Source organism: Mesoplodon mirus, assembly GCF_964341445.2.
Source record: "Mesoplodon mirus genome assembly, chromosome: 2".
In the NCBI taxonomy this organism is placed as follows: domain Eukaryota; kingdom Metazoa; phylum Chordata; class Mammalia; order Artiodactyla; family Ziphiidae; genus Mesoplodon; species Mesoplodon mirus.
Genome location: NC_138977.1, coordinates 48,992,155 through 49,015,514, shown reverse-complemented (window position 1 = coordinate 49,015,514; position 23,360 = coordinate 48,992,155). Strand labels below are relative to the sequence as shown.

At 40.4% G+C, this 23,360-nt stretch overlaps 1 protein-coding gene across 4 annotated transcripts; it reads right to left on the bottom strand.

The window, feature by feature from the left end:
- Nucleotides 1-578: 578 nt before the first annotated feature.
- COX18 (cytochrome c oxidase assembly factor COX18) lies at nucleotides 579-20,831 on the bottom strand. 4 transcript variants are annotated; one of them, XR_014295406.1, is made up of 8 exons: nucleotides 20,443-20,831; nucleotides 19,743-19,843; nucleotides 17,507-17,670; nucleotides 16,689-16,813; nucleotides 14,992-15,099; nucleotides 7,705-10,332; nucleotides 6,773-6,881; nucleotides 579-642 (listed from the first exon to the last, which is right to left on the bottom strand). XR_014295406.1 is itself a non-coding variant. In XM_082637058.1 (6 exons), the coding sequence occupies exons 1-6, from the start codon at nucleotides 20,782-20,784 to the stop codon at nucleotides 10,159-10,161; spliced, it is 1,014 nt and encodes a 337-aa protein (XP_082493184.1). In that variant the 5' UTR covers nucleotides 20,785-20,831; the 3' UTR covers nucleotides 7,385-10,158. The 4 variants fall into 4 exon arrangements, 3 of the variants coding, with proteins under 3 accessions (XP_082493184.1, XP_082493185.1, XP_082493186.1); XM_082637058.1 differs by lacking the exons at nucleotides 579-642; nucleotides 6,773-6,881 and having other exon boundaries at nucleotides 7,385-10,332; XM_082637059.1 differs by lacking the exons at nucleotides 579-642; nucleotides 6,773-6,881 and having other exon boundaries at nucleotides 7,385-10,332; nucleotides 16,689-16,810.
- Between the last annotated feature and the right edge of the window lie 2,529 nt (nucleotides 20,832-23,360).

The window sequence follows — 23,360 nt, the reverse complement described above, 5'->3', positions numbered from 1 at the left end:
CAGTGACCTGCGCTCGCACACAGGCTTCTTGGCGGCGGCAGCAGTAGCCCCAGCGTCCCACGCCCGTCACTGGACTCCGCGCTTTCAGTCGCGACTCGCGCCCGTCTGTGGAGCCCCTTTAAGCAGCGCTCTTAATCCCCTCTCCTCGCGCACCAGGAAACCAAGAGGGAAGAAAAAGTCTCTTGCCTCTTCGGCAGCTCCAGAGTTTTCCCGGACTCCCTCCCGGCTAGCTGTGGCACATTAGCCCCCTTCAGGCTGAGTTCTTGCCGCCAGCCCCAGTCCTCTCCCTGCGCTCTGACCGAAGCCCGAGCCTCAGCTTCCAGCGCTGCACGCCCCGGCGGGCGAGCAGACAAGCCTCTCGGGCTGGTGAGTGCCGCTCGGCACCGATCCTCTGTGTGGGGATCTCTCCGCTTTGCCCTACCCAGGTATGTGGGGAGTTTCTTGCCTTTTGGGAGGTCTGGGGTCTTCTGCCAGCATTCAGTAGGTGTTCTGTAGGAGTTGTTCCACGTGTAGCTGTATTTCTGGTGTATCTGTCGGGAGGAAGGTGATCTCCGCGTCTTACTCTTCCGCCATCTTACCCGGAAGTCCGGACCAATCCTGAGAATTTTGATAGAACTTCATCGACAATGAATGTGAGCGCCTCTGCATATAGAAAATAACAATGGAGTCAATGTGTGGGTTGCCATGCCTACAAGGCCACCAGGAATTACCAGCTGCATGATAGACTCACCTTTTTTGATTTCTGAATATGTGCCCTGCTTCCATTAAACAATCTTAGGGTAAGTGACAAGGTGTCAGAGCTATTAAGCTGGCCTGAGCTGGGGGAATGAACATCTTACCCGTTGGGCAGTTCAGCACATCACTGACATACAGAAAAGACAAGTTACTCCTGCGCAGCAACAGGAATGGCAAGCCAGATATTGGTTCCAGAAATGTCACTTGTGCGTTCCAGACATATAAACAACTGACTACTGGAAGCTTATCATATGTAGTGATGGACAGGTTAGGTTCCCTGAGGTGGATGATATCAGAGACCATGGTCAGGATTATCTTGGTAAGGCATTTTAGTAAGCTCCTGCCCACAGGAAGATGGCAGGGAGACAAAACACCCTGCCCAAGGCACTGACATTAACGTCCAAGACACAAATTGGAGGAATTATTCTAAATAGTGTCAGAAAGTGACCCTGCTCTCCCCACCACCACCTAAAAGAAACAGGGGGCTACAGATAGGAAGAAAAAGGGAGATGATGGGAGATGGAGTGACTCCTTAGATCTAGATAGTGCAGTGGCAACATGGAAGACAGAGGAGTACATTCATCTCCACAGATTTTGATTTAGAAGTGGTAGTGCTTAGACATGAGAAACAAGGTAAAAAAATGTGCCTAAATTAAGGATCTTGAGATGGGAAGATTATCCTGGATTATCAGAGCAGCCCAATATAATTACAAGAGTCCTTATAAGAGGGAGGCAGGAGAGTCATAGTGAAAGAAAGAGATAAGACAAGAGAGAGAGAGAGACTGGGTTTGTGTGAAACTAGAGTCTCTCCTAGAGCCTCCAGAAGGAACGCAGCCCTGTGGATCCATTTCAGACATCTGACCTCCAGAGTTGTAAGATAATGTGGGTTGTTTTAAGTCACTAAGTTTGTGGTAATTCACTATAGCAGCAATAGGAAAATAACACGTGGCTTGAACTTCAAAATTTGGAATTGTGGCTAACTGCTCCATCTCTTAAGGTGGTGGAGTCTATGAGATCTCTCAATCTCAGCTTCTTTTTGCAAGATGGTGTAATTTTGCCTCCCCTCTTATCATAAGCTTTCTCTGCTACCCTTGTCTTCTTTGCAACATCCTAGTCTTATCATGCATGTGAGTTTGGGCTGGTGGATGGCTGGTCTAGCATTCGTTGTGCATGAATCTGTTCCCCAACTGACTTGGTCTCCATACCTTAGTTCAAATTTCCAAGAGAGATTTAATTGGTCCAGCTTGAGCTACCTGAACAACCCTGACCCAATCATCTATGGCCTGCAATGGGAATGACTTGTCACCTGGTAAAAAAACTTACTCCTGAAGGGTGGAAAGGAAATTACAAACATAGCAAACATAACAGGTGAAACAACTGAGTGGCAAAGCTGTCTGATGGGACATCTGTTTAGCTATCGAAGTCACCCAGTGTGATGGCAGGACTGAAGATAGAGAGGAAGCCAGTAAATAAGAGGGGTGACTAGGCAAGCAGATGTCAGAAAAAAAAGAGGGTAGGCAGTGGTAGATCCAGTTGGCATTTATATCAAGAGAAAGTTATTTTTACGTAAAAGTAAGAGAATAGTAATCTATGAGTAAAAATTGGAGGTCCCTTACTTTCCACCATCCTGAGTTACAAGGGGAGTGAGGAAAGAAAGCTGACAGGGATGTGTAAGTTCTGGGGAGTTTGGTTTACCATGAAGATAAGAGGAGCAGAGTGGAGAGGTTTGGGAGAGTAGGGATACAGTGGGAAGCTTAGTTAAGAGAAGGGAAACCTAGATAAGAATGAGAAGGAGAGCTCCAGAGTCAATAGATGACAGAAAGAACCAGTGATCAGGCATAATGGATTTAGGCAACCACAGGTTTTCTCAAATAATTAGCTCTAGCTGTGCCCTTCTGCAGGGGTTGGTGTCCACTCAGAGAAACATACTAAAGCCTGGTGGCGTTATTTCTGAATGTGTCCCAGCTTGTAAGAGCAGGACAGCGCTGAAATCTGGTTCCAGGGACCAATCCCTTTGGGGCAGTCACTTTAATTTTCTTTTACCACCATTAGAAAGATTCTTAAAATGTTCTTAAAAATATCACTTCAATTCACAGAACATCTTGATGACATCATGTCTTTCCAAAGCCTTTTTGAAGGCATGTGTGTGTGTGTGTGTGTGTGTGTGTGTATATATATATATATATTTTTTTTTTTTTCTCTTTCACCATAGCAGCTAGTTTGGGAATAGTGGGTTATAAAAGTAACAAATAAGTCAATCTGGCTATATACCAAATTGTGACGTTCTTTTTGGCAGATAATGATACTCTTTCAAGAGTTTGATAGGGGTGAATGTTAGTAATTCCCCCATCCCACTCTCCAATTTCACTAGCAAGTTAAAATGAAAGCAAGTCTGACTAAACTCTATCACATATACATTTATTAAACAAAAATATTTGATTAGCAAGTAGACACAAAAAGTTCAGCTCTGTGCTCTGAGCTCAAAGAAATCCCAGCCCCTGTCCTTTAGGTGATCTCATCACATCTGGCATGAAGACTTACTACAGGCAGGGTTCTGTTATCCTTGGAAGGAATCAGAACTGTTCACACAAATTAAGCCTTAGGACCATCACTGAGGTTGCAGGTACAGACCTCATCAGATTCTTATCCCCTATTCATTCAAATGTAGGCATGTCTCTAAACTATCTCAACCAATCCAAATGCCTTCATACAACTAATGTGACCAATGAGAATCCATTTCAGATATCCATTGTGGTGATTAAAAAGCCACTAATTTCATCAAATAAAACCCTGTGATACTGTAATATAATAAGAAATATGTATTTGGTCTTCATTCATGATTCCTCCTGGCACACAGCTCCTAGAACACTTGTAATTTCCTAGGTGAAAAGAGCAATAGAAGGACCTTTTGTTATGCTATTTGGTCTTTTGTGCACCTCAAACAGCTCCTAAAGGAGCTGTGAGTTTTGTTATTCATAACAAGGCCCTTTCAAACACAGCTGAGTTTATAGTAATGAGGTAATTTTTGGAAAGCCCCTCCTGGATAACCAAAGGACGGAGGCTGAATGCCAGAGGAACCAACCACAGGATCAGAGAGTTGAAATGGAAACTTTCAGCCCCATCCCTTGACCTCTCAGGTGGGGAAAGGGGCTGGAGACCGAATCCAATCACCAATGACCAATGATGTAATCACTCATGCCTACGTAATGAAGCCTGCAGAGTATGGGAGCTCTGTGTACCCAGCCCTATACATCGACCCAGGCAATCCATCCATTTAGCTGTTCCTGAGCTGCATCCTTTATAATAAATGGATAATAGTTAAATGCTTTCTTAAGTTTTGTGAACTGTTCTAGCAAATTATCAAACCCAAGGAAAGGGTTATGGGAACCCCAGATTTGCAACCAAGTCGGGCAGAGGTTGTAGGTAATACTTCAGATTGGTGTCTGAAGTGGGGGGCGGGGACGGAGGGCAGTCTTGTGGGACCGTGCAATCTGTACTGGCTCTGTAAACAGATAAGGTAGGGGGTGAACCAGGCATGGCTTCCTTGATGTAAGAGAAGCCATTTTTGCCCTAAGCCATTTTGTGATCTAAGCCTGCCTACGATGCTTGCCCTTGAATATGTCTCTATAATCAATGATCATTAAGGGAATGCAGGAACAAAGGAAATGCAGTCAAGAAACAACAGTTCAGATAAGAGAGTCCTAGTTCCTCCTCAAGGGATATACATAACAATCTGATACATTATCTTTGAGTTCTGAAGGCACTAAGGCCCCCACCCAGGTGGAGGATGGTAACTACACACTGAGACTTCAGATACATCAGAACCTAAGGAATGATGATGTTAACCTTTTCTGACCCTTGGGAGCTTGGACTCTGTCGACCTTTGCCCCAATTCGGTGCTGAATTCTCCTCTGCTCTAGCCCCTTCCTGAATGTGCACATATCCTTAGCTTAAAACTTCCCCAATTTTGCAGTTCGGGGAGACATTCCTTTTGGAAAATCCCCCGTGTCCTCCTTACTTATTACTTATTTATTACTTGCTTGTGTCTCTTGGCTGGACACCCACCAAGAGGCAAACCCAGTTTTCAGGTAAAAACTAGAGGTAGTATCAGAACTGAACTAAATTGTAGGACACTCAGTTGGTGCCTACAAAGAACTGGAGAACTGCTTGGTATGGAGAGCACACACACACATCTGGTGGCCAGAAGGGTTCTGTGGGTAGTGTATAGAGGAAACAGAATTTTCCATTAGTTGTGAGTTTTTCTTTCAAATCCATTCTGCTGTGATGAGATATTCCACTTTAAATTTTCTACTTTTTCTGACCATCGCTTTCCTGCAAGTTGGGAATACCATGTCTGGTAATGTCAAGATACATCGTGTTCTTTCAGCACAGCGATAGTGTCACTGCATAATAAACACAATGTTTTGTCATCTAATTCAATAACAAAATAATCCATACTCTACTGTTCTTTAAAAGTATGACATATGAAATCCCCTTTTCTTATTTTGACTGGATATGAACTGGTAATAAAAAATAAAATGTCGCAGTAGGGCAGTACACATGAAATGCTGTGGAGTTATAACTGCATCACTAAGATCTGTGTGCTGAGCAGAGTATGAAGCACTGTGACATAAAATCGCTGTCACAACCACTCAGCTCTGCAGTTGAAGCATGAAAGCCACAGACAATACATAAACAAACATGGCTGTGCTCCAGTAAAACATTGAAATGTGAACTTCATATAACTTTTATGTGTCACAAAATATTATCTTTTCATTTTTTTTCAATCACTTAAGAATGTAAAAACTACTCTTGGCTTTCAGGCTGTACAAAAAATGGCAGTGAGCTAGATTTGTGGCCCATGGGTCCTCAATTTAAGGATGCCTGATTTAAACCATCATATGACTATAAAACTGTGTGGCATAGGCTGAAATACATTCAATTCTCATTATTCACAGTAGTTTTGTTCTATAAAGCCACCCATCACTCCTAGAGGAAATTCAGAGTTAGGTTCCTTCAAGCCTTTGGTCACAACAACCAATTTCTTCAACCAATCAAGACATAATCACGTCCTATGTGTGTTCTTGTTTAAAGACATCTTATTTAATATATATTGTTGATTCATTAATACTGAACTCATGGCCAGTAGCACTGTAACTCACACTGGAAAGAGGCTTACCTAACACATATTTTCTCTGAGTACATCACAGTCTTCTTGTACTTAGTGCTTGGGGGCCATCTTAAACAGAGAAATCATCACCAAAAAGTGTAAAAATGAGAAAACCATGGCACTAAATAGACCACAAGAAGGACACGTTTACAGTATGAGAGCTGAAACAAAACGCAGTGTCACTTGATTTGACTGCTGCTGGGAATGTGTGCACTGGTCTCAAATTTTTTGCTGCTCTGAGCGTGCGGCCACATGTCTGCTAGTAATAGCAAAAACATCATGAGCATTTTACAAATAAATTTTAGTGAGTAGGTGAATTCACAAATATGAAACTGAATAATGAGGATCGACTGTATTTTAAAGTAAAGTAACACATTATGACGTAGATAGGTGAGAGTTAAAGATAAGGAAGAAGATATTTCATTTTAACATCTCTACTTGGTTGTGACTGTAAATTTTTTTTTTTTTTTTTTTGCGTTACGCGGGCCTCTCACAGTTGTGGCCTCTCTCGTTGCGGAGCACAGGCTCCAGATGAGCAGGCTCAGCGGCCATGGCTCACGGGCCCAGCCACTCCGCGGCATGTGGGATCTTCCTGGACTGGGGCACGAACCTGTGTCCCCTGCATCGGCAGGCGGACTCTCAACCACTGTGCCACCAGGGAAGCCCGGGAATTTCTGGTTTTCACTTGCATCCCAAAATGGAACATCTGTATTTGAAAACTCATATAAGCACAACTGAAGCTTCTATAAGGAAACCACAAAAGGCGAGTTTCCTACCTATAGCAACACATGGGACACATTTTGAATAACATGGAATAAGTAGCTGTTAATTCTCTGATACAGAATTCGTATTTTTAATACTCCTTACCCTCAGAAGCATCCATCATTCACAGAAAAGCCGGGAAGTTTGAGGTTATAATTAGAAGAAATTCCTCAAATTATCAATTGTACTACCGTTGGAACATGCAGAAATGCAGCTGCAATGAAAGGGATATAGTTAGGTATATTTCATATTCCAGTTTTAAGCTTTCCCGGAGAGCTACAATTTAGCCAGGAGACAAAAACCAAAGCTAAATTAAATACAATGCTGCCTTCTCAACTAAGGAAAAACAAATATAACTGCCGTATCAGGGACACAAAGGAAGAGGAGCACGACCGTAAAATTTTCTCAAAATAGAAAAGATAGAAATGGGGCATTTTCCCCAGAGGCTGCTTTTTCAAGAAATTCTTGGCCTTCTGGAGTCTAGGAGGGACTTTCAAGGATAGAAATTTCTTTTTTGTTGCCTTAGACAGAAAAACTCATTAACAGTGGCCACTTAAAAAAAAAAAAAATTATTTATTTATATTTATTTTTGGCTGCACTGGATCTTCGTTGCTGCGCACGGGCTTTTGCTAGCTGCGTTGAGCGGGGGCTACTGTTCGTTGCGGTGTGCAGGCTTCTCATTGCGGTGGCTTCTCTTGTTGTAGAGCACGGGCTCTAGGTGCGTGGGCTTCAGTAGTTGTGGCTTGCGGGCTCTAGAGTGCAGGCTCAGTGGTTGTGGCGCACAGGCTTAGGCGCTCCGCAGCATGTGGGATCTTCCCGGACCAGGGCTCGAACCCGTGTCCCCTGCACTGGCAGGTGGATTCTTAACCACTGCGCCACCAGGGAAGCCAGGCTGCTTTCTTAAAGCATTTATTTTGATTTTAAGGTCTTTCCATCAAGGTTTTTGTTCTCAAACACCCAGAAGTCCTCATTTTACAGAAGAAAATCAGCAGTATAGGCCTAGGCAATTAAAGATAAGACTATCTTGCAAAACTTACATAAAAACTGGGCAGTCAAGACGGTAGTCAGTGAGAATACAAGGGAACAGGGTTCTCTTGTTACGTATTCCTTTGGGACAGTTGTGTCGGATCTCTCTCATGTTCAAGTTACAGCAATGCAGAAGTTACTGCTCTAAGAACTAGGCAAGGCTTCTGTGTAAAAGTGCTTTCTTGGTTTAATCTCTTTTGCTGCCATTCCTCAGCTGGTAATTTTTTTTCTTTTTTTGTGGTAACTGCCAGGCCTTGTGGTTCCTATGGACAGGAATCAACCAGGATCAAAGTGCTTTTATGTACACAGTCCTGTCAACGGAAAAATTCATCAACAGTTTAAGAAAAAAATGCAAAAGTTTCAAGCCAATTTGAGGATTATAATCTGAGAGGTAGACTTTCAGAAAGCTCTGGAGACTGTTCTGCCAATTAGGGGTCAAAGCAGTTATGTACGTTTTTGAGACAGAGGGTTTATGTCAAAAGACATATTATTAACAGTTTACACAATCCAGACCTACAGGTACAAAGCAAATAGTGTGTCATGAGTCATCATGGTCCCTTAGAAGAAGGAAGCTTATCTCCTAAGAGTCAGTGTCCCTTAATGAGATCAAGGAATGTCATCTCCTAAAGAGCTCTGATTAATGCAGATGAACAATACCTGCTAAAGGGGAGGGAGGAGGCCCAAAGGGACAAAGAAAAAATTTATGCTTAAACTTTTCTCATCTTGCCATAAAACATAAATTTTATTTCATCAGTTCTTAACTGAGATTGTGGAAGGTCTTAGGTGAAACAGATATGAAGGCTAGGCTTCCTGAGTATACCAGTGGAGAACTGTGGGGAGGGCCCTCTTTTGTAGGACCTCAGGGGCAATCCCTAAATCTATCCCTTAAAAGAAAAATTTGAAAGAGATATATCTTATAATAACAAATACATTCAATAGCATCTTCCTCTTGGTGCATAAGCAGCATAAAGATTTTGTTAACAGCATCCACAGAAAACAAATATACCAGTAAACATCACTATATATTTTACCTGACAATAAGAGTTCCAAAACAGCAATGCAATATTAACAAGAGCAATACAATTACCAAATAAAGTTCAAACTTTTCTAACAGTCCTTTTTACTTTGAAACTGTATTCCACAAACGACTACAGTCAAGTTAATATGTTCAAGAGTCACAGAATCATTCCCTCTCTGTGGCTATGTTAGTCCTTATCTAATGAAGTCTGGTTCAGCTGTTTGTTGAGATTCTAGCTGCTGACAGTTTGAAGCTTTTAATGGTTGTGGCAAGGGTCTACTGTACTTAGAGATGGCAGGAAAGACTCAAACAGCTCTGTCTCCAGAATTCTGCACAACAAGCTTAATTCACAATTATGTGATCTACCTACATCCTCTAATGACTGAATACACAACGTTCATATGCATGCTCTCTGGCTGAATGATTCTTCACCTATTTAATTTCTAGTAATAGTGTAACTAATGTATCTTCATGTATTCAGTCATTATTTTTAAAACCTGCTAAATACTATCCTGATCTTTTGAGCTTTTAAAATTTACTTTGATCTTTTCCAAGCTAAGAAATTATGAATTTTGTAATATATAAGATCCTCAGACCAATTTAATGTTATGTATTATCATACCAAGGTGTACAGGTCTAAAGGAGTCTCCCAATTAGCATAACCTTGACCCTAGTACCAGTTTTTCACTTTCTTAAAGGATTATCAGAGATATTGGGTTCCTTCATATTCTATATGATTAGCTTAACATTTTCTACTTTGGGCTCTAGCAGTACTTAGTTCTATGCTCTGTATTCCAGACTTCTTAAATTATAGAGAAAGGAAATGTACACTTTTGGTATTCCTTCAGAGCAAGGTTGAGAAGCAACACTACCTACCCTATTAGGTACTTTCTTACATGCGTGGACTACTCCACTGCATATATCTCAAGTCCTTTTCATTTTAAAATCACACAGTAACTCATCATCAATGTATGTTCCATTAGAATAATACTTATTAACCAGGAATTACCAGAAGGGGGGTCAATAAAGGCCTCCATGTTGTGAGTTCCAGGACTTTTCTGAAGAGAAAACCATGGCTTTATTAAATGATCAAATGGGTCTATGATCCTCCACACCCCCAAAATTTTAAGAATCACTTCATTGGATCCTTTTATTTTATAAAACTTCTCTAGTCCTGTTCTCCAAAGTTCTAGCACCTCTCGCAAGCTGTAATTTTATAAACAGTGCCCGACACTTTGATCCCACTTTTATATAATTGAACATACTACATTTTTAGCACTTAAAAGATTTTAAGTACTGTCACATGTATCTGGATTATATCTTAATCCACAGTACTTCACAGAGCTCATGATTTTAAAAAGCAAATTAAACCATATCTGAATTTCTAAATCTTCTAAATACATTAACAGTGAAACTTGTAATTGTTTCAAAATTACTAGAAAGTATGTCATTTTCTTGAAATGAACTTGGAGTAAAAGGCAGCAAAGAGGTCTTTATAAGGAGTGTCTGAATCTGACTTGGTCAACGGTATTCGACAAAGTTGGCGAAATCTAGGAGAACGCAGCAGCAAGTTCTGTGAAAGGCCCATGAGGCTGGAGCATAACCAGTAGAGAACAATCGACTGTAAAGAGAAGAAAGGACGTGAAAGTTAGCATCTCTCCACTCTCCAAGGACACCAAGGTCTAGAAATAGGTAGGCAATAAAAAAAAAAATTACAATCTCTGTAAATGTAAGTACACCAGGACTGACCAAGACTTTCAGTAGCTATTAGATACCTGTGACAGATCTAATAGATAGGTAAGAAAGTTGAAAGGAAGACTCAAAAGCAAAAAGAAACAAAAAGGAGAGGTATTCATGACAGAAAGTGGATGACAGAGAACAGCTCCCAAGCAGAGGTCCAAGAGAGATCTCACCTCCGTCTCTGGTTAAGCATACTTTTTCCCCACCAAGTCTTGACAGGCTGCTACATTGAAGGTACGCTACTGGGGGCATGGCCATTTATCATGGCAAACTTAGCCCCCCTAGACCTATATACAGTCACCTATCTTCCAAATTTTTCCCACCAACCAGTTTCTAAGTGTAGTCAGGACAGCATTATCTTTGCCTTTTCCTGAGACAAGACAAAGAGTCTCAGCATTATCTTCAACTTTCTTTTTTACTACCATTCAGATTGACTATTTAGGTCAAAGACTAAGTTCTGCGGCCTCTCAAAACATTCCCATACATACATACATCTTTCCCAAACCTTTCTTTGGCATCAGAAGGTAATCAGTCCCCAGAGGCAAGGCCATGTGGTGGTTGAATCCAGGTCCCGGAGTCAAACTGCCTGAGTTTGAAATCTATTTATTTAACTTTGGGTACGTTATTTTTCTTGTTTCAGTTTTCTCTTCTATAAAATGGGGACAGAACTGTACCCATCTCAAAGAGATGTTGTGAGGAATAAATGCGAAAATTTGGGTAGAGTGGTAAGCACAGTATGTCGCCCATATTAAGCACTTGCATTTGTTCCAGAGCAAGTTTTTAAGGGCAGTAAGCAATACATCCTTAAAGGCAGGTTAGCACAGTAGTTAAGAGTAAGAGCCAAACTGCCTGCATGTGTGTTAGACTCTGCCACTTAAAAGATAAGTAACTTTGATGAGTTACTTAACCTCTCTGCACCTCAGTTTCCTCAGCAGTAAAGTGGAGATTATAATAGCTCCTACTTCAGTGCATTGTTGGGAGAAATATGTGTACTAATATATGTAAATGATTTTAAAAAGGGCCTGGTACAATGTTAATGTTGAATAAATATTAACTACCATCATCATCAAACTTATCCACAAAGCAAACAGTATCCTGAGCCTCAACTACGTCAGACTAAAAACTGCCTACTAAGTATCATTCTTCTTCCTTAGTAAAAAAAAATACTAATTTTCAGCAGGGTATACTGCCATCTAAAAAAAAGAAAAAGAAGACTATCCTTCCCAACCTCTTCTGCAGTTAGGTACAGCTACATATTTAAGATGGAAGCTCAGTGTTTGGTGGGGCACCTGGCCAGGGTCCTGAAAGGGGCTGACTGCGCTTGAGGAACCTTTCTACTATTCTCGCAAGGTAACAAGCTCCAGTGGCCATTGTGACTATCCTGCGGCCTTCAAGACCATTACAGGCTGTGGACGATGCAGCACTGAGAGAGAAGCAGGCTGCCTTTCTCAAGTCTTCACAGGGACACTACATCAGCTCTACACTGAATTACCTAATTCAGAATTTCCTGTATTTGAGAGAATGAATTTTTGGGTACTTAAGACACTATTTTTCAGGGCTTCCCTGGTGGCGCAGTGGTTAAGAATCTACCTGCCAGTGCAGGGGACCTGGGTTCAAGCCCTGGTCCAGGAAGATCCCACATGCCGGGAAGCAACTAAGCCCGCGAGCCACAACTACTGAGCCCGCATGCTTACAGCCCACGCTCCACAACGAGAAGCCAATGCAGTCACAATGAGAAGTCTGCGCATTGCAACCAAGAGTAGCCCCCGCTTGCTGCAACTAGAGAAAGCCCACCCACAGCAACAAAGACCCAACACAGACAAAAATAAATAAGATAAAATAAATAAGTAAAAAAAAAAAAAAAGCTTAAAAAAAAAGACACTGTTTTTCAGATCTTTGTTACTCACTTTGAATCCAACCTCTCACTACAACTTTACTGCTCCTATTTTACTTGATCTGGGGGTTTCCTCAGTTATAATTGGTATTATTTCTCCTTAGAAATGTAGTGAATTTGTATTGTTCTGTTTTTACAGAGTATTTTATAACAATATTATTATTACATGAAAAGTACTATAATAGTAACTTGTCATTTCATGAATTCTCACAGACATTATGGTGTCTATTTTAGAAACAAGGAAACTTATTTTACACAGGATTAATGATGTTACTATGTCTAAGTGAGAGCTTAAAAACATTTAACATTTAATTGAGCCCATGGACGCCGCCAAGTAAGCGTCGTTGAAGTCTCCCCCATCTACTGCCATCATGTGTAAGTCGGAGTCTCCGAAAGAGCCCGGACATCTGCAGAAGCTCTTCATCGGAGGTTTGAGCTTTTGAGCTTTTAAACAACCGATGAGAGTCTGGGGAGCCATTTTCAGCAAAGGGGAACGCTCACAGACTGTGTGGTAACAAGGGATCCAAACACTAAGCACTCCAGAGGCTTCGGGTTTGTCATGTATGCCACTGTGGAGGAGGTGGATGCGGCCATGAAGGCAAGGCCACACGAGGTGGATGGGAGAGTTGTGGAACCAAAGAGGGCTGTCTCAAGAGAAGATTCTCAAAGACCTGGTGCCCACTTAATTGTGAAAAAGATTTTCGTTGGTGGCATTAAAGAAGACATTGAAGAACATCACCTAAGAGATTATTCTGAACAGTATGGGAAAACTGAAGTGATTGAAATCATGACTAACCAAGGCAGCGGCAAAAAGAGACACTTTGCTTTTCATAACCTTTGGTGACCATGGCTCCACAGACAAGACTGCCATTCAGAAACACCACACTGTGAATGGCCACAGCTGTGAAGTACGGAAAGCCCTAACTCAGCAAGAGATGACTAGTGCTTCATCCAGTCAAAGAGGTCGAAGTGGTTCTGGAACTTTGGTGGTGGTCGTGGCGGTGGTTTTGGTGGGAATGACAACTCTGGTGATGGAGGAAACTTCAGTGGTCGAGATGCCTTTGGTGGCAGCCATGGTGGTGGTGGCTATGGTGGCAGTGGGGATGGCTATAATGGATTTGGTAATGACGGAAGCAATTTCAGAGGTGGCGGAAGCTACAATGATTTTGGCATTTACAACTGTCAATCTTCAAATTCTGGACTGATGAAAGGAGGAAACTTTGGAGGCAAAAGTTCTCGCCTCTGTGGTGGTGGAGGCCAATACTTCATCAAACGATAAAACCAAGGCGGCTATGGTGGTTCCAGCAGCAGCAGGAGCTATGGCAGTGGCAGAAGGTTTTAATTACTGCCAGGAAACAAAGCTTAGCAGGAGAGGAGAGCCAGAGAAGTGACAGGGAAGCTACAGGGTACAACAGATTTGTGAACTCAGCCAAGCACAGTGGTAGCAGGGCCTAGATGCTACAAAGAAGAAATGTTTTAGACAATACTCATGTTTGAGCTTTGAAACAACAGATGAGAGTCTGGGGAGCCATTTTCAGCAAAGGGGAACAAATACTACGTTTTGCCCATACTCATGTATGGGCAAAAAAAAAGGGGAGCAAATACTACGTTTTGCCCATACTCATGTATGGGCAAAAAAAAGGGAAGCAAATACTACGTTTTGCCCATACTCATGTATGGGCAAAAAAACTAGAGGACTGTATTTGTGACTAAGCGTATAACAGGTTATTTCAGTTTCTGTTCTGTGGAAAGTGTAAAGCATTCCAACAAAGGTTTTCACTGTGACTTTTTTTTTTTTGCACCCATGCTATTGATTGCTAAATGTAATAGTCTGATCATGATGCTGAATAAATGTGTCTTAAAAAAATAAACATTTAATTCACATTTTTTTACGACGAAAACATACTATTTCAGATTCCTAAGAGAAGTCCTATAGAGTACTTTTATATAAATGATATAACTCTACCTACCAGCAACAAATGACTACTACTTTATGGTCTATGTGTTGGCTCTGAGTTAAGACAGCTCTATACCTGACATAGGTTTACCCATCTTAGCACTGAAGTATCCATGGAAGCAAAAGGCTAAAAATATGAAATAACTGCAAATATAACATTTCTTTTTCTATTTCTATAAAAGTTTAATTACATATAAATAGGGACAAGTATACATATCTCATAAAACTGTTATGAGATTAAACAATATTACATATGAACCCATACAAACCTAGCACAAAGTTTTGTTTCTTTTTTCAGTGCTAAAATTCCTAGGACCAGTCTATGAAGACAGAAAGAATTCAATATATCAGTTAATCAAACAGAGCAAACACTACGTTCATAGTACTGTGTCACGTACTTTGCAAGATAAAAAAAAGAAAAAGAAAAAAAAAAGAGGAAAAGGAGTTTGGTTTAATAGGAGGGTTAAGACACATTCACGTAAAGGAAGATTAACCAATCCCCCAAGAAATATTCAGATGTCACTTGGTGATAGAGACAGTAGATTCGTTACTACAGAAACCCAGAAATCAGTAAGGGATTGAGTAGTCAGAGGAAGCTCAATAGAAGAGGCAGAATCCCAGCCAGTCTAAGCTAGAAACAGAAGATTTATATTTAGCACATGCTTCACGCAATACTGGTGCTTACTCACTGAAGGTACTGTCGCTGCAATTGGAATCATCAACACTGATACTGCACGAACAAAGTACGTAATATATGTCTGGAAACGAGACATTCCAATTTTTTGCAGAGCAAAAATCTGAAGGGGTAGAATATATAACATATGCTGATTATTGAAATGCACATTAAATAAGACAAGCTTTAAAATACAAACTGATTTTTGACTGGGCCTCTACCTATATTTTAAGAAAAGCAATAAAAATTTAAAATAAAACTGATAAATTTATGTAAAATTCTTAAATGGAACTTTAAATAAGAGCAATAAAGAGATTCATCTATACTAAACAGTATCACAGCATAATTTTTACAAGTCAATGTTTTTTAAAGATTGTCTGTAAAACTGAAGTCCCTTCAAGATAGGTATTATGTATGAATCACTGTCCTTGTTTTTTAGCACCTAAACACAGGACCTGGCATAAAGAAGGAACTTAACAGGTATCTCAAAGGTTTGTGATCTGGCTACGTGGAGTACAGAAAAGAACCAAGGCTAGGAAAGGCAGTTATGGTTTATGAATTACTTATTTAAGAGACAGCATAACTTAACGATTACGAGCACAGATTCTACACTCAAACTACCTAGATTCACAAGGCAGCCCTGCATTCAGTGGTTATGTGACCTTGCACATCAGCCTTTCTGTGCCTTACCTTCTGCACCTTAAAATGCGGATAATAGTAGCACTGACATCACAGGATTATTTTAAGAATTAAATGAGTTAATTCATGTAAATTGCTTACAGTAGTGCCTGGCACATGGTGAATGTTAAGTAAGAACAGGCTTTTATTAAACTTATGCATGCTGGGTCGTTAGATGGAATAAAAGAAAGACTAGAGGACTGACATTATTCACTGTGACCCTGTGTTATTGATTCTTTCTTTCTAAGAAATACTCACTAATTACCAACCACGTTAACAGAACTGTGGTAGATGCTCTTAGGCTAACACACTTAGACTACACATAGAGTCTTTCCTCAGGAAAACTTCACCCAAGACCTCACAGTATCATCCTCCCTTTTCTCGTCTGAAAAAATAAGGGGTGTATTAGATTTCCCAAACAGAGAGCAGTGGATATGAGGTCTGTGAAATCTCAACTGAGTTACGTCTTTTCTAAGGTTTCTTCTAGCTCAAAGAGTCTATGTTCTACTCAGAGTCTGAGAACAGTTCTTTATGGAATAGGGGTCATATTTTATATGTATGTTTCTCCACTCCATCTTATAAAGAAGTTCTATGACTTTTCTAAGGTTGTGTAACTAAAACATGGCAGTCAGGTACTGACCACCTACAAATTGACATATTAAACATATACACAAAACATCAATATATTGTGCGAAGAAAACCAGATTCATTAGGCATCTTAATTGCTGTCTTTACCAATAAGCAAATCACAAAACTGTATGTATTAGAATCATGTAATTTTAAAGCTAAAAGACATTTTGGAAATGTTCAAATTCAGCTCTCTTATTTTAATTATGAGCATTCTGACCCCCAAAGATGTTAAGGAACTGGCCTAAGACAATTTATCAACAGCTCATCAGTGACCAAAACTAAGGAGTCTCAATTTTAGCTCAGAGCTATCACCACCAACTCAAATACGTTTACATTTGAGGTCAGAACAGCAACAAAAACCCCAATGATTTAAATTGCAAGCAAATCTCATTTAAAACCACTGACCTCCACTATTAATAAATTGATGACACCAATGGAGACAGGCAGAATCCAAGTGGAATCCAGGGCAGTGAGGTCAGGAAACCATAGGATCCCACCAGCAGCTAACTGCTCCTGAACAGAAAAACCTGCTGAAACATTTTTATAAGTAAAACAAAAGAATTTCTAAAATAGCAGAGGGAAGTAATTCCAGTAAGGTGTTCCTCACACTAAAGATGTGCACTTTTTATTCAGGTTATTTTCATTCCACAACATAAGTTATTTCTTCCTGTACTGAGAAAGAGGCAAGAAGCTTTCTGTAGTAAATAGATGTAGAAACAATAACGATACGTAGCAGTAATCTTTTCAGACTTACATTTAAAAAATTTTAAAAATTAGACTTTCTTTCAAGTCTATTTAGATTACTTTCTGGTTAGAAATGCCTTTAAATGAAAGTAAAGAACAAGCCCTTTAGTTTATAACCTTTCTTAATTAATGTTTACACTTATAACTGTGAAAGCTTTTCTGGCTTCTTAAATTTATTAATAGAAAAAATTCTTGGCCAGGAAACCACATTATGGAATTATAACACTAATTTTATCATGACCTCCAAGAATCAGTTCTAGTGACGTCCTTCCTAGATTGATCTGTTTTCTCAACACAGCTACTTTGCTTTACACTTAATATTTTAAATTCTATACCCTTGTAAGGGAGATGATAAAAGTGTATTCTAGTTATGAGAAGTAAGGATGTTTTTTATTTTTTGCTTGTTTTTCTTTTTTTTAAGAGTACAAAGACAATGTTAGAAAACTTATTTGGGGGAAACAGACTTCAATAATAACTACCTTCTGAATGTGTTGCTCCTGTGCTAAAATTCCGGAGAGCAACAGACATGAATATCCACATTGGAAGCTGAATCCAGACCAACACAGTGGCTTTGAAAGGGTGGCAGTTATCCCGAACATACAGCGCTGAAACAAGCCTCCGCATAGTCTTTAGATAAGTGAGCCTAGTTTGAGGGAAGAGGGAAAAAGGGAAAGGAGAAAATGTCATTTGACTACTAGCAGTGCTTCATCCCCACAGCACAAACACACCCGTGCTGCGGTTACTGGCTAAAGGACTTATGCAGGATTTTTGGTTGTTGTAAGCTATACCACAGGGCTTCCTAAACAAAAGGCAAATAAAGGCTTTTACTCAAAGTTCTTTCGCAATGTACGCAAATTACATTAACAATTTGATAATTCTGACACTGTCAGACTACAGTCTTTGATTCTGGTGATCTCTGGCAACCTAGGCTTTGAGGAGGGAAATTTCACTACTAACATGGTATGACCACAATTTAAATCACAAATACTAGAGGTGAAATCACATTTTACTTGTATCTCTCCACTCCAGCCAAGCTCAATCAGTTGATCCCCGAATATACCTTGCAATGTGCTTCTGTACCGTGTATGCTCTTGGCCCGTCAAAATGGTCTTCACTCTTCAATCAACTCTTTCATAAAGGCTTTCTTACTCTGTTTCTCTATTAACCATATTAGTTATTTCTGTTCTTAAGTCCCACTTTCTATACTATAGTATTGGGTCTTCCTCTTTAAATCTCTCATAGCATGTTTTGTACAAGGTTGGTTTTCAATAGGTTTGCTGAATTTAATCAAATTATAATGTACGGAATTAAGACAGTATACGGAGACATTGCAGGCTCTTTGTAATTCAGCCTCTGCCTGCTTTTCCAACTTTATTTCCTCTAACTTTTTTAGACACCTGTATATTCTGGTCCCTTTAATGATTGAGATCATCCAACAAATCAGACTTCCACATCAGCATGCCTTTGGAAGTTATTATATCATCTGTGTGGACTGCCCAGTTTCCTGGCTGTTCACCTGACAACTTCCCTTTCACGCTTCAAAACCCAGCTCCATTGAAAATGCAGGAAACCTCAGATATGTCTTCCTAGAAAGCCACTCATCTGTTTAAGGATGTGTCTGGACAATCATCCTGCCAGTGCTGCATAAGCAAGGTGCCACAGTCTTGTCTAGGCTGCATTTATAACCCAGGTGAGCAGCTACTAATTTGTTCTTCTGGCCTAGAGCTGTAGTCCTCAGATTTCCCTGATCAGTAAAACTTCAAAACTATAGGTTTACCAACTTCCTGTTTTAGCAAGTAAAGACGTTAAGCTGTAAAAATTATTTTTTTTAAATGTCAGTTCTTTTTAACTCTATATAAAGAGGGAAACAATTTCATACCGAAGATAGTTGGCAAATTTACACCTATATAAAAATATATGGAAAGCTATATATATATATATATATATATATATATATATTACATATTCATACTAAAAAACCCCTATTTTTCTGATTGCTGTGAACTGGTGAACACTTTGTCACAGTCTAGTAAGGATCAGAGTTTGGGAAACTGACTAAGCAGAACTAGCTTAGGCTGACAGAAGGAGGTGGACTTAGAAGTTCCTAGTGGATGACTGTAGGCATAGAACTGTGCCATGGTCAAGCACCCTTGGGCAAGGGCTTTCTAAGAGCCCAGGCAGACAATTACACAGGGTAACCACAGCAGAATGACAACACCTTGCCTATCCAGTTGCTTTTACCATGGCATTCATACTTTCTACCTCCCCATTCCTTTGGGCTACTACCTGCTGTGTGTTGTCAAAAGGTCAAGTTTGTAAATAACCTGTATCATTTGTTGACAAAAATTCCAACAACTGTCACAGTATCTTCATCCTGTGAAGCCTTTCCTGACTTTCCGTGATGACCCAACTCCTCGTACATAATCTTTTGTACAGTACTTACTTCAGTCATTATTTGATTACATGTCTGTCTTTTTCAGTAGCCTGAAGTCCTTTAAGGACAAGGAACTGTCTCTTCTTGTTTCCCTATTTTTTTTGCTTTCGGTCCAGTATATAAAACTACCATGCCACATAAACTTATTAAAATATTAAAGAGAAAAAAGAACTACTTTGCTGCTAAAGCTACAGAATACCAAAACCTATAATAAATATCACTTATACATTATATATATGTATATATATTTTCATGGTCTTATATGCACAGAATTAGCTTACCTGGCAGCTCTTTTGGACCACCCCAACTGATTTGCACGAACTGCAACGTCTTGGTTAAGATGCCTTGCAATGTTTTTTATTTCTGGCTGCAAATTTTCCACCTAGCTAAAGAAAAAGTAGACTTTGTTATGAGAACATAAAAAGATCTTTATTCATAACCATTCATAATTTCACTCTCTATTCCCTCAGCTCATTTAAAAATGTGGTTTACTGGTCATGTCAAGAAACCCTAAGTCTGCGTATAAGATGTTAATTTAAGATTTCCTCAGTTGCAACCAAATTCAAACTCCAGCTTGTGCATCAGTATGATCTTGGACAAATTATTTAACTTCTAAAGTCCTGTTCTCTCATATATAAAATGTATATCAGCACCTACTTCACAGGGTTATTATAAGGATTATAATAAGAACTACACTCTGAACTTTAATGTTTCAATTCCTGGATTTCCCAGTAATGTCAACTGAGGAAACAGAAGTCTATTAAGAATCTTTAATATGCTCTGTGGCAGTCACAGAGCCACCAAAAATTGCATTTACTTCTGCCCTGTGTTAATTCCTTTTTGTAAAGTAGCTCACTGCCTTACTGGTACTGATGACTAACACTAAGCACTCCGGGGGTACCTGGGGACCTTAAGCCCCGGGTAGACGTCGACCACTCCTCACTACGGAAGCGGGTCCATGCGCGGCTCGGCGCCCCTCACCTTGGCCAGGATGTAGTGCTGGTAGGCGGCCAGGGGCAGCGTGACAGCGCCGCGCAGGGCCACGGTGGTGAGGAGAATGCTGCCCCACCAGGGAAGGCCCGAGGAGGTGTGCGCAAAGAGCAGTAGGTCCTCGGCTCCCTGCACCGGCGCCGACGTAGCCAGGGCTTCATACCAGCCACCCGCGCCGCTCGGGCCAGCTGCAGAGACTGATGCCACCGCCCACAATGGCAGAGCAGAGGGCTTGGCGCCTCCGGTGGGGGCCGGTGCGACCGGTGGGCCCAAGCCCCGGAGCTGCAGGGCAGGCCGCGGCTGCAGCCACCTAACCCTCAGCCGGCACAGCATCTCTGCACACGACTGTATCCAACACGCGGACGACACGGACTGGCTGCGCGTACAGCTCACCGAGGCCACTACGCGCATGCGCCGGCGACCCCGGGCGTAAAGATGGCGGGAGCCCGCCGGCAGCCATAATTGACTTTCCCAGTCACACCAGTGACGTCTTGCGTCGCACTAGAGATGACGCAGGAGGTAGGGAAGTCCCGCCTTTCCCACGCGGCACTAAGCAAGCCTACTGCGCACACACGAAACTTTCGCGGTGCTGCGGTGGAGCTCCTCAGAGGCTCGACCGGAATTGCAGAGTCGGGGGCGGGGCTTGCTGCCCGGGGCGGGGCTTACTGCCCTGGGCCGGGAGAGATGTTTTCTGGGAAGCACTCACCTTGTAAAGTTGGTCTTCGGGTTGTGCCTTTCCGTTCTTTTTCACTTAAAACTAATCGGGTCACGGTTTAAGTTTTACCTTATGTGATCAGGAGGTAGTCCCCCACGTCTTTTTGTGCGCCCCAATTGTTTCCGCTAGAGATTGAGATAGATTATACTACCCAGGAGTCAACATGTTTCTGAAATGCCAGTTTGGAGAGAGGCGTGTGTTTCTGGATTGTTTTAATCAACAACCTTTATGCACTAGGCATAGTTTAGTCTGTGGTATATTTAATTGGCTTATCTGTCCTAATAGACATTTTCAGACCCAACTTAAGTGTTTTCTTTCATCATAAAGAGCAGCAAAACACCTTATGTTAAGGGTAAAGTACCATCTCCTGAGTTAAGGGGAATTATCACTGGCAGCGCGGTGAATTCTTTACTGGGGCTTAACATATATCCTATATAAGCTTTCAAGAGCCTGAACAGCAACATTAGGTGTCTTCCGGTTAAAAGGAATAGGCTAAATGTACATGGACTAATTTGGGGCTTTCTGTTCCTGGCAAAAGCAAACACGGGAATGACATGAAGGAGTTTCCTAAAAGAAGGGTCACCCCTACACCTAGAGGCCAAATTGTGTTGTGAGGAATAAAACGTTGATTAAAACGAAGGCTCCAACCAATGTTGGGGTAATGTCAAACTGAGGCTACTGTTCTTGCTTCATTATGCACCTACCCAAGGGTACCAGATATACCCTTTCCTCTGGATTCTGGAAGTCATCTTCCTTCAAGTTGGCTGATAAATCCATGCATGAATTTTTGAATGTTAACACACACATCCCAAAGTTATACATAGAATTTCCTTTTTAAAGGTAAAAACCTATCAATCTATCTCCCTATCCGTTTGTCAAGTTAAAACAAGCAACCTGTTGCTACTGACTACTGATTTAAAGTGGAAAGGAATTTTAGAGGGAAATATCTTGGCCTAAAGATTGTGAGTAAAGAAGCAACTTCTATGCTGCTGCATTCCTCTCCTCCCAGAGAACTGATGACATTAGGAGTTGGTCCTTCCACAGTGGCACATAAGCTTAGGGTATCTGATCTTTTGATATCCAGGAGAAAAGGAGATTAAAGGATAAAGATCCTAAAGTGAAAAATTCATATTTATGCATTCACTGTTCATATAATTTAAATCAAGAGTTTGTCAAGCTATTCCTCAAACTCCTAAGACTTCCTTCTGTTGAGCTGTATCAGGAGTCAGGACTGGGACCTCTTCAACCAGTGTAGGTCCACCCTTTCTGCTACATTTTGGGGTCACAAATTACATTCTCATTTACAAATGTTCCATTATTTTAAGTTTGAATATTGTGATGTAAATAAAATTTATGAATATTTAACTTGCTAATTTCATATACATAAACATACATTTTAAAATTTGGATAATGGGGATGATCAGAACTGGCTGTCAACTTGGTAGAGAATGTTGGGAAAAGCATTTGTCAATTATAAAGCCCAATGCAAAAGAAGTGTTAGCACTCATGTATATGTATGTACTGGTAACAAACACTGTGATACCTTGTATCTTTTGAGTTGCAGAGTACAGTACAAAATGACCGTGCAAATATTGGGCAAACCAATCAACTGAAATCATGTACTTTGCAAATGGACATACTAAACATTTTTTTAAAATTCAACATTATTAGCCTATTCCTGTCTTTTATTCTTACGTCACACTTTTTTCTTAATTTTATTTAAATTCCTTAAAAACAAAGACTATATATTTTATTTACTTTCTAAAGTTTCTGAAATTCTTATCCATCGCTGTGCTGAACATAGGAATGGAGGTCAAAATATGAATGTAGGCTATTATACATAAACTGTATATATGTACAGTCATTTAAATTTCTCATTTCCCATATATGCCTTCTGAAATGTTTGACTTTAAAGGATACTTTCACAAGGAATTGTTAGTGTTCCCTGGGAATCAGATTTAATTTCTTCTCTTTTCCCTATTTCTTTAATACATTACTTTTTAAAACCAAAGATACCTAATGTAGAATTAGCTTTTTTCTCTCATTAAAAAATATCCTCTCGTATTATCTTATCATTGATTTTTAAGTATTGAGCATGCAAAATTGGCTTTTACTTTTCAAAACGGTGAATTCATTTAAAGGTAGAAGTCTAATATGAGACCCCTTGTAACACATCTATTAGTCCTACATTCCA

What these genes read in the sequence shown, in the direction of transcription:
- COX18 (XM_082637058.1), bottom strand. Translation starts at nt 20,784, where the DNA reads ATGCTGTGCCGGCTGAGGGTTAGGTGGCTGCAGCCGCGGCCTGCCCTG. An exon ending in AGGAGCAACACATTCAGAAG is followed by an intron (nt 16,814 to 17,506) that starts GTAGTTATTATT and finishes AAAATGTTTCAG; the next exon opens with CAGGTTTTTCTGTTCAGGAG. An exon ending in TCAATTTATTAATAGTGGAG is followed by an intron (nt 15,100 to 16,688) that starts GTCAGTGGTTTT and finishes CTACCCCTTCAG; the next exon opens with ATTTTTGCTCTGCAAAAAAT.